Genomic DNA, 11,425 nt, shown 5'->3' with positions numbered 1-11,425 from the left:
GCATCAAGAGAAAGAACCATAAGAAAAATACAAATCGAACACTCATTGATTCAGTGTAGCTTCATCTGCTCAAAACGGAAAAACATAATTTATATTATTATGCGCCAAGAAAATTCATTTGATCAGATCATCAAACACTTGATGTGTATCTAAACTGATAAACTTGCTACATATATTGAAGGATATTCACAACAACGAACAAATACATTGGATCTTTTTGCGTAAAAATTCCAACTTGAATATGGAAGCATAAGATGAAGAAGAGAAACAGAAGGAAAAAAAATTAAAAGGGGAGTAATGAATAAAGCTGTCCAATTTTTAGAGCTGCTCAATTTTTGGGGCAGAGATGCAGTTTAAAATAAGCCAATGGAAGAAAAAAGACGTGATTTTTGTGACAGTATAATTTTTGGGGTAATGTAAGTTTTTGGGCAATCAATTAGGCATGATTTTTTGGGTAGTGTACTGGAGTAATGAAAGACTATTTAATGTTACAGTGCATGTGAGTAAAACACAAATATAATTAAAGAATTTTTTATTTATATTACTGTTTAAGTATTACATCATTAAATTAGATATTACAACTTTAGAAGCAAATGTTACCACACTTGAAAGCACGTGATGACCTCACCCAAAACTTCAGTTTATTAGAATAATAGATCTATTTTTTAAAATTTAAATAATTATAAATATTGATTTGTAACATGTGAATTTAATAATTTCCTTGATATCCAAAGGACCAATCAGAGTGCGACATATGGCGCGACAATCACATGTGATTGGAAAAAAAAATTCATTTTATTTTCAAATTTTTTTGTTTTTTTTCAATTTTTTTTTCAATCACATGAGATTGAATTTGACATGCAAAATCGTATGTGATTGTGTATTACAATCACATGTGATTGACATTCACATGTGATTTACTCCATGTTAAATCCAATTACATGTCATTGAAAAAAAAATTTGAAAAAAAAAAAATTTGAATTTTTTTTTTCAATCACATTTGATTGTCGCGCCAAATGTCGCACTCTGATTGGTCTCTTGGATTTCAACTTAAAAGTTGAATTCATTTGAATATTCCTTTATAAATATTATATCTTCAAGTGACATTAGAAGCACATAATACAACTCTTTAAAGTGACATCACCCCAAAGTTCCTTTTATAAGATAGAATAAATATATAATCTCTACTTTTATACTATATATTAAAAAAAAAAAAAAAAAAAAAAAAAAAACTTAATAAAGCAATAATTTTATTTAGGATTAATTATCAACCATTAGATTACGCAAATAACAATCAATACCCTTATAATCTAACCACTCATTTAAATTTATAGTGCTATAACTAAAAATTTAAAATTTATTTACCAAAAATGCCATTATAAACAATTAATGATTGATAATAATTCTTTTACATTTATGATTCAATTAAAAATACATTAAAACATCTAAAATTTAGCAAAACGTAAATAATTTGAAAGCAGCAATAATACCCTCTAATATCTAATTAATATTGACGTGAGTTTACGTAATTTAACTTGACGTAACTTGACGTAACTTTACGTAAGTTTACGTAACCTTGACGTAACATGACGTAACCATTACGTAACTTGACGTAACTTGACGTAACTTTACGTAACTTTACGTAAATTTACGTGACGTAACTTGAACATTACGTAACTTTACGTAAGTTTGCGTAACTTGACGTAACATGACGTGACTTTACGTAACTTGACGTAAAATTACGTAAAGTTACGTCAAGTTACGTAAACTTACTTTACGTAACTTGACGTAAAACGTAACTTTACGTAACTTGACGTAAAATTACGTAAAGTTACGTCAAGTTACGTAAACTTACATCAAGTTAAGTAAACTTACTTAAAGTTACATCAAGTTTACGTAAAGTTACGTAAACTTAAGTAAAGGTACGTAAAATTACGTCAAGTTACGTAAACTTACATTAAATTAAAAATTAAATTACGTCAAGTTACGTAAAATTACGTCAACTTATGTAAAGTTCGCGAAGTTACGTAAAGTTACACGAAGTTACGTCAAGTTACGTAAACTTACGAACTTTTTATGATCCATGATTTCATACGAACTTTTTATGTTGGTCAAAACAAATCAAAGTCTCACATACTTAAAACCTTAATGGTAAGAGTGATGCCATAAACACTAAAGATTCTATTACATACAGGAAATCCAATTGAAACCGTGTCGAAACACATTGAAAAAATGTAGATGAATGGATCTTAGGACCACGAAACGACTATCAGTTTAAGCAAAAAGTACTAATCAAAATGAAAATGCAATATAAAAAATGAGTCAACTTGATTTATGATGTAACGCTTATACTATGCATATAACTTGAGAATCCCCTTCTACTCAGCATAGAGATTACTCACTTCAGGTTAGTCATACTCGATAACAGCATCTAAAAACTTTACAGAATTCTGTAGGTTATCCGGGTTGACTTAATAGTCGCATCCTTGTTCACCTGCAAAATATAAAAAATATATAAACGACAGCCATTATTCAGACTAAAGGTGGCAACCTCGACCTATTTATTACTGAATGAGCCGATTTGGTTTGTGTTTTGGCCACTACTAGGAAAAGTCAAACAGGTCAAACAAGCCTAAATTCAAAATCATTTCACTATAAAACTTAGAACATTATCTTAATCATTTCACTATAAAACTTAGAACATTATCTTAATCTAACCTTTAATTGACTTAATGACATAACTTAACATGTAGAGTCATGGATGAGTTGTTTGTTTTCGACTTATTAATTAAGATGTGTCTTAATGATTCTTTTAAAAAAAATTAAGTGTGAATTTACATTTGAGTCCCCACTATTTAAAATGTATTATTAACTGCTTTTCAACTTTTCCCCATGGAAGGTTAATTTAGTTATTTTAATAATTCAGACTTTTATTCAGCACATAAAACAAACACCAACTATTTATCAATCACTTATTTCCCACAAATCTAATATACAAATTCAGACAATCCGACTTAATAAAAATAAAAAAACAACCATTAAAGTATTTTCAAAACCAACCCTACCAAAACCATTTAGACCCGTGCTAGAAATACCCATTTGGCCATTTTGACCTGTTACTGCCCCACCAATTTTTATAACCCAACTTCTGTATTACCTTGATGAGTAGTTTTTCAGATTGAAATCAAAATGGTGCCTCAAGAGACTCATCCCATACATCTGCACTGCCATTAGAGGCATCATCTGCATCTTCCTCCATTGAAAGCCGTATATATTCCCGATGTGCAAACCGGTCCCATTCAGTCAAAGTCGGATTCTCACGTTCCTAACATACACCAAACTGTTATTTCTTCTTTTTTTAACCTACGAATAAATAATTAAGAAAATAGAAAATGCATACCTGGCGAATGAGAAACGGATCACGAGATTCAAAAGCCATGAACTTGTTAAGGTTAAAGAGGATATTAAAACAACTACCAGAAAGCTTGTTTCCTTTCAAGTCGTTTAAAGTCAGATAAGCCTCATCCTGAAAGTCAAATAATTGATGGATCACGTACACATTTTTAGCTAAATGGCTCGTTATAAGTCATCAAACTATTCACAAAAAATGCGTGAAAAGTGTATGCAGGTCAACCAAATCTAACGTGGCCCGTTACCCAAATTGTCCGACCCACAACACCAAATATCCAATTACCTGTGGTTTAATCATGTCAACTATTTGGCATAATATGTCCTCAAAAAGAACAGGTTCTTGGGCCATACATTCCATCCTATGCAACTGCTCTTCGTAGAAAAATTGCAATTCGTTCCTTGTTAGTACCCCATTTCCATCTAAATCTATGCACTTAAACCTGAAAAGAGAAAAAAAGTATATATATATATATATGTATATATATATATATGTATATATATATATATATATATATATATATATATATATATATATATATATATATATATCGTTCTCCATTATTATAGTGATGAAAAATAAAAACAACAAAAACTTGATTCAAGGCACCGAAGATATAAAAACTAAAAAGTACTAAATAGTAGTCATACCAGTACTCAAGACTAGGCTCAGATGATTTATCTTCTTCGGACAAAATAAAGTAAACAAAATCTTCATATCCCATTTTCCCCTCAACTTCACTGGTGAACTTTCTTGGAACCTGAGACGGACTAAAGCATCAGAACGAGATATAATGCAGCAAAATGGACGAGTGGGTTAAGTAACAGTGTTATATTCATCTATTTCAAATATACTGAACTTGCTTATATAAATAATAAATAATTAGTGTGTCAGATATGATTACATTTATATCAACATAAGTAAATGGGTAAAAATTGCAACAACTTGAAATAAGTGAAGAAAATAAATAATAAGACTTAACTACACAGATGGTCCCAGTGGTTTGTCAAAAATTGCACGTTTCGTGCATGGATAGTCCTGTGTTCGCAATTCTTTCACGGATAGTTCCTATGTTTAACGGGTGTTAATTTTTTTGGTGAAGTCAAGTCATGTGAAAGGGAACGTGATGAGTAAACTAGTCTTTTTAGACTTCCGTGCCCCTCACATGACCTTTTTAACAAAAAAAATTAACTCCCGTTAAACAGAGGGACTAAGGTCAGGGAAGAACCTGAGGGAAAACCCGCTTTCTTACCGGAAGAAAGAGGGAGCCGCCCGTCCCGGGAAACGAAGTACACTTTGGTGAGCGAGAAGCAGCCAGGTCTAGGGGAAGGGGCGGTTAAACAGAGGGACTATCATGCAAACCACAGGACTATCAATGCACGGAAAAAATTAAAGAACAAATCGTGCAATTTTTGACAAACTATAGGGACCATCTGTGTAATTAAGTCAATAATATTAATAACAATATCATTAACATTTCTAATTCTTTACAAACCTGGGAGAATATTCTGTCAACAATCCTGTAAGTGAGTGCATGGTTACCATATCTTATAAGGTTCTCTTTATCAATCAAGAAATCATGATCTGTGTCCAGCTCCCAAAACTTGCAATATATAACGTAAAAGTGCTCATAAGAAAAGAACCTGCATGAAGAAAGAATAGTTATATAACCATTTTGAAAATATATAAAAATAAATAATAAAAACTAAAGTTCACTTTAAAAATCTTAAGCTTATTAAACTTTACCTCAAAACTTTGTTTATATCCTCTTCTTCATCAGCATGAAGCATTGCAGAAATTAAACTCCCACGTTTGAGCTCTCGTAGAGTAAGACAACCATTACCCGCTCTATTCACGTAGTAAAATATTCTGTATATTACCGTTTCAGCTGCCCATAGCAATAGAAAAATATAACATAACGATTAATAGAAAATTAAAATTACTAAAAATATTCATGCATAAATAGATATAACAATTTTACCGTATCTCTCTTGAAACTCAGGTGTGCTCTGTAAAAATTCCAACCCGGGATGAGTTGTTAAAAGTTCACGAAGTATCGGTTTGAAGTCCTCCTGAGGCAATTTATTATACGGAAATAAAACTTATTATACGGAAATAAATAATAATAACAAAAAAAAATTAGATTAGAACATATTTTTTCTGACATCAGAGAGAGTAAGACAATGACCTGAGTTAGATGTCTCAAATCGGGCTGTTTTAATAACGTAAATATCTGAGTTGCTGTGTCTTTTGTCAGCATGTTACCATTGACCCAAAAATCCACAAATGCATCCCTGAAAGCATTTTAAACACGTATTCAACTAAATCGAACATACATAGTTAATAACAACTTAAATAAAGATTCATACCTGGTTACAACGCCGGTGTTAGCAACATCGATCTTTTTAAAAAGAGTGCTAGAGAAGAAAGATGGAAGCATGCATATTTCCTTTGTAACAGGTTTAAATTCTGTCCATTGAAAAGAAAACTTAAATTATATAAAATACGTATGTCCCAATTAGTAGTCATACAAATAAAATAAAAAAATCGCACCATTTAATGATAGTCCATTCGCATGACCGTAGAAGAACTGGTTAGTTCTAAACAAACAACGTTCTTTTAATTCGTTAGGTGGTGGACGCCCGTTTTGAAAATAAAACTGCAACCATTTGCATGTACGTTAGTTATATCTAATCATAACATTATGATGCTACAATCTAGATTGTATAGGTGGCAAAACTGAGAAAAAGGTAACGAGTCAAGTGGGTCCGGGTCAAAACATGCACTTACGGGTACAGGTCAAACTAGGTACTTTAGGGTTGGGATGTAAAAGAAAATTTGTGTCTTGGAATTTAAGTTTAAGTGTGTAAAATATACTATTATTATGGTAATCATGTTATTTTCTTCAAAATCTAGTTCTTGAGTAAAATATTTTATAAACTAACAATTTGTTTGGCTGACTTACAACGCTTTCATTTATAACTAACCATATTAAGTTTACCCGTTTGACCTGGTGGGGAGAAAACATAACCCGGATCAACCCATTCATAAGTAAATGGACCAAAACTGCCACCTCTACACTAGTGTTGCTGCTATCAAACCTGTGGAATCAACTCTTTGATGGGCTCGGCAAGCACTTTTAAAGGTGAGCCTAAAACAGATGGGCCTCGACTTTGTTTTGTTATACGAGGAGAGCCCGAAGAACTTCTTGGCGAAAGTGGAGGCACCAAGTTGTTACCGGCAGACTTTGGGCTATTAGTTGCTCCAGATACGCTCAACGTAGCCCCGGTTTTAGCCTTGTTAAGCATAGACTTCACCTATATCCAAATGAGCAAACATAACATGTTTGTCTCAAATTAAGTTAAGATGAGAAGGCAAAAAAGGAGCAATTTTTTAGAATAAATGAGATTTGAAGTTTATTATATTGAGTAGTCATTAATCCTACTTTATCAGCCAAAAAAATACAACCTTGTTAAGCATAGACTTCACCTAGTCCACTACGTTCACCTTTTGTTATCATTTGGAGTTTATTAAATTTAGTGGGTGGTTATTACTTTATCAGCCGATAAATATATTTAAAAAGTAAGAACCCGAAACAATGTGGCCGTACACATAAAAAGGTAAGGGAGCATAAACTATTTACACTTCGTGATTTAATTTGACGACGAGCTAAAATGAGAAGGAAAAAAGGAACAATTTTTCAAGAAGCGAGAAGCTTACAAATTAGCCAGTATTGGACTGAAATTTATAAGCATAGCATGCGCGTCTTCTAAATCCAAGTAAAAATAAAATGTTCATAAGCACCGGGTATAAAAAAGGAACAAAATTTCAAGAGAAGTGAGATTTAAGAAGAAACATCAAGAACATAAGTAAGAAGCTTGGAAAGTGATCATTTTTGGATTAAAATATGTATGGAACACATGTACGATTTCTTAAAACGCCAAGTAGATATTTGGATGTATTAGAGCATCGTGTGTTCTCAGGTTGAAAATTTTCTATTTAGTGCAAATTTGGTTTATGCATATCATAAAAAACAAACAGAAGTAGACACAAAATCACACGATCGTTAAGACTTGAACATTTTAGCTTCATTTGCATTCTAACGAAAACATTTTACATTAGACTCATAAATGTGATAGCATATCTTGTTTATGATGTTTATTAGTGAATGATATATGATGGGAAAAAAATATACTAGTAATAATGAAAACATGGTATTACGTATGTCGGTAGATGTAACTTGAATTGAAATGCAAGACTTTTTCAAAAGGGATTCTCAAATCCCAAGTGAATTAAACAGAGTTTACTCTAAGAAGCAGGCAGATAAATCTAAGTATGAAACACTAAATTCCCTTTATAAGTAACCTTTGTTAAATTGTTAAAATCTTCATGATATATCTTTGTTTGCCCTACCTTTTAATATATCAAAGTTTAAGTATACTATCTTAAAGTACTTTTTAAACTAGCTAGGTGAAAGTGATGTCAAGAAATGACAATTATTACTGCTTTAAAATTCTATTCTGTTTTCGTGTCATAAAGTCGAAAAGTTAGATACTGAGATAACCTTAGTGGGGCTAAAGTAAAATGTATTGCCTTATTCAGTATTCAGCTATTAGCCTATTATCAGTACAAAATGCATACTAGCTTACAACTATTGCTTAATACATATAAAATGAACATACATAAATTTGACCCGAGTAAGACGATAATTGCAAAACATACTAATGACCCAATGGTTCACTAATCATTCTACATCGAAAACAAGCATTTTGAGGCAATGATTCAACGATTGAAAAGCAATATTGTCAAAAAGTTTTAACTGATGATAACTGAAAACAACCTTGTAATAAATAGAGTGATTAAGATACATATCACCCAAAATAAATTAACAATTTAGGCAACATAAATAGCATACTTAATGACATTAATTTCCACCATATTTGATCACAACATAAATATAAATACATCATTATCAATATATAAATAATAATAATAATGATAATGATAATGATTCATATCAAAGAAAAACAAATAAGGATGAAATATTACCAAAGTAGCGGTTTCGGGTAGCGAAAGCCATTGATCAAACAGCTTCTGAGCAACAAAAGCATTTGACTTGATACCCAAAGACGATACTTCATTCAGCTGTAATAATTCCGGGTCAATATGACCCAATTCACCATTATTATTATAATCCATATCCATATAATTCACAAAATCTATTCCTTTTATTCAGCGTAGATCTCAAATTGAACCCACCACCATCATCACTTATTAACCCTAAAACGACCCATCATTCAAAAACTGAAATTCAACAAACCCCTTTTTAAATCAATCAATAAAGTGTAATTCTTGGGTTAAAAATCAAATCTTTATATATTTATTTCCAAATTTGGAAACATGGTATTAGATCCTTGAAATCTTGAAGGCCTTTTATTGGGTTTTTTTTGGAGAAATTAGGTTAGTGGGATCGGAGTGAAGTGGGTAACGAATTGGGTGAAAAAAGATTAAAGATTCATATGAAAGACTGGCGGTGGTGAATTTATATGAAATGAAATGTGGAAATATATATATTTATGTTTTGTTAATTGTTAAAGAATGAATGAGAATAAGAGCGCACAGAAAGTGGGATGGGGGGAAGACAATGTACTCTCCAATACAAACTTTTCTCTTTTATTTCTTTTTTCTGTTTTTCAGGGTTTTTTTTTATTGTTGTGTGAAATAAAAATTCTGAAATTATAAATTTATAAAATTATTCATTAAAAAATTTACGAATTTATGAAATCAATAATTATATATTTATTTTATGAATTTATGATAAAATATGAAATTTTATGAAATGAAAGAATTTTATGAACGCACAAGTATATTTTTTCATAATAAGTAATAAACTAGTGAAATGTCCCGTGAAATCACGGGTTTGTTTAAATGAAACAGTTTAATGATATGTTTTAGGTATTAAGTGAACGTATATGCTAAAGTCATTTAGTTTAATGACTCATGGAACTACAGAGTCCAACTAAGAAACCCGTCAACTGAACATTTCATCAAACACCTAAAATGCATATTAAACAATCCACATCCAATCATAAGAGATAATATTAGTTGTCATTTTATTTTAAAAGTGTAAATTAAAATATAAATTCAGAATTAGTTTCCGTCTGACTAACTTTTATACCTTCTCGTACTCAATTCAAATAATTAAAATAATTCAAATTTTTTTTTTAATTTTAATAATTAAAATAATTATTAATAAAATTTAATAATATATTAATTAATAAATAAGATTTAATTTTAAGTTAAAATTATTTAGATTAATGACATCACTCGCAATGCTTAAATTTTTTTTGCTTTTGTTTTTAAATTTTTTTAAACAAAAGAATGAGTCTAATAATGACATCATCATTATAGAATTTTAATAGAAATATACATAAATTCATTTTATTACAAAGAAAAATTATTCATCCACTCATTTTTACTCAAAAATTTTTAGTCAATTATAGTTAATTGTAACGAGAGAAAATAGAGAGGAAAAAATAAAATTTGAATCCTAACTGATTTATATTATAAGTTGTTAAGTACACTTTTTTAGCTGAAGATTGAGTGAAAAGAGCTATTTCTTAATTAGACCATCCATTGTGCAACAACAACGATCATCGTTGTTCAAGAACCACGTCCACAACGAGCCTTGTGTGGTCGTTGTTGATTGTATCCTTGTGAGCTTGTCAATGGTATTTTTAGCCACATGTCTCATTTTGATCGGATGTTGTACCTATTGTAACAATCGTCTTCCATCTCTCATAACCAATCATTTTGAATTAGAGATTTGAACAAATTTTTTAAATATTTGTTCATTTGAACATCAAATAATCACACAATTTACTTTTCTATGTGCACCCTTATATTACTAGGCAAATGTTAGTGGAGAGTTTTTTTGGAGTATTAGTTATATGTGAAGGTGAAAAATTAATCCTATATTTTACTAGTAGTAAAAAAGGAACTCCTCCTTGCGGTTAAGGTAGCGATTTCGAGCAATGGTGAACTCCCATAGTGTGACGCGAGGTGTGTAGAATGCCCGGGCCTCTAGTGAAATACAGATAGAGTCCAAAAAGATCAAATCTTTGATGATTCCATCATCTATGATTTAGTTTAAGAAAGAGACTTCCTTTTAATTGAACTCTAGCCTCGAAAAGGGTCAAGTCGGCCAGTGAGATGATGCGAGATAAGCTCGAATGTAGAATAGAGAAAATGGGTATTGACCTCTCCTCGAGGATCAATGTGGAATATTTCACTTTTCACGTGGTAATAGTTCTTTGTAAGTCTTGAATGAGTCCCCAAAAACTTTATGCAAATAAACGAATTTTTGTTCTTTAACCTATCCTTTCGATGGATTGATTATCAGTTATAGACTCAATTAAGATGGATTGTATACAAATGTTTGCCTAAAACTAAAAAAATAAAAATATATGAAGTCAACTATACAAACCGGATCAACAATGATTGACTCGATACCATAACCTGTTTGTAAGAGTATTGAATACATATGAAACTAAACACGATACATTTATCAAATCAAGATTACAACAAACATAAAGTGTAGTGACCCGAACTTTTCCATGTTTATATATATATATATATATATATATATATATTAAATGAAATTGTTATTTACATGATTAAGTGTTTCCAACATGTTAAGCAATCAAACTTGTTAAGACTTGATTAATTGAAATAGGTTTCATATAGATAATTGACCACCCAAGTTGACCGGTGATTCACGAACGTTAAAACTTGTAAAAACTATACGATGACATATATATGGTTATATATATAGTTAACATGATTTTATTATAAGTATGTATCTCATTAGGTATTTTAACAATGAGTTATATACATAAAAATGAGACTATTAATTTAAGAAACTCGAAAACGATATATATAACGATTATCGTTATAACAACGTCTTACTAGGTACATATGAATCATATTAAGATATTGATACACTTGGTTAATTAT

At 30.6% G+C, this 11,425-nt stretch overlaps 1 protein-coding gene across 1 annotated transcript; it reads right to left on the bottom strand.

Annotated features, from left to right (window-relative positions):
- Positions 1 to 2,149: 2,149 nt before the first annotated feature.
- LOC139865730 (serine/threonine protein phosphatase 2A regulatory subunit B''beta-like) lies at positions 2,150 to 9,032 on the bottom strand. The gene is made up of 13 exons (XM_071853824.1): positions 8,459 to 9,032; positions 6,511 to 6,726; positions 5,963 to 6,068; positions 5,779 to 5,878; positions 5,598 to 5,703; positions 5,391 to 5,481; positions 5,156 to 5,297; positions 4,905 to 5,052; positions 4,060 to 4,169; positions 3,695 to 3,851; positions 3,401 to 3,526; positions 3,158 to 3,325; positions 2,150 to 2,494 (listed from the first exon to the last, which is right to left on the bottom strand). The coding sequence occupies exons 1-12, from the start codon at positions 8,612 to 8,614 to the stop codon at positions 3,185 to 3,187; spliced, it is 1,599 nt and encodes a 532-aa protein (XP_071709925.1). The 5' UTR covers positions 8,615 to 9,032; the 3' UTR covers positions 2,150 to 2,494; positions 3,158 to 3,184.
- Positions 9,033 to 11,425: the final 2,393 nt, after the last annotated feature.

Source organism: Rutidosis leptorrhynchoides, chromosome 9 (genome assembly GCF_046630445.1).
Source record: "Rutidosis leptorrhynchoides isolate AG116_Rl617_1_P2 chromosome 9, CSIRO_AGI_Rlap_v1, whole genome shotgun sequence".
Taxonomy (NCBI): domain Eukaryota; kingdom Viridiplantae; phylum Streptophyta; class Magnoliopsida; order Asterales; family Asteraceae; genus Rutidosis; species Rutidosis leptorrhynchoides.
The sequence above is the reverse complement of the archived record's forward strand: the minus strand, read 5'-3'. Positions and strand labels throughout refer to the sequence as shown.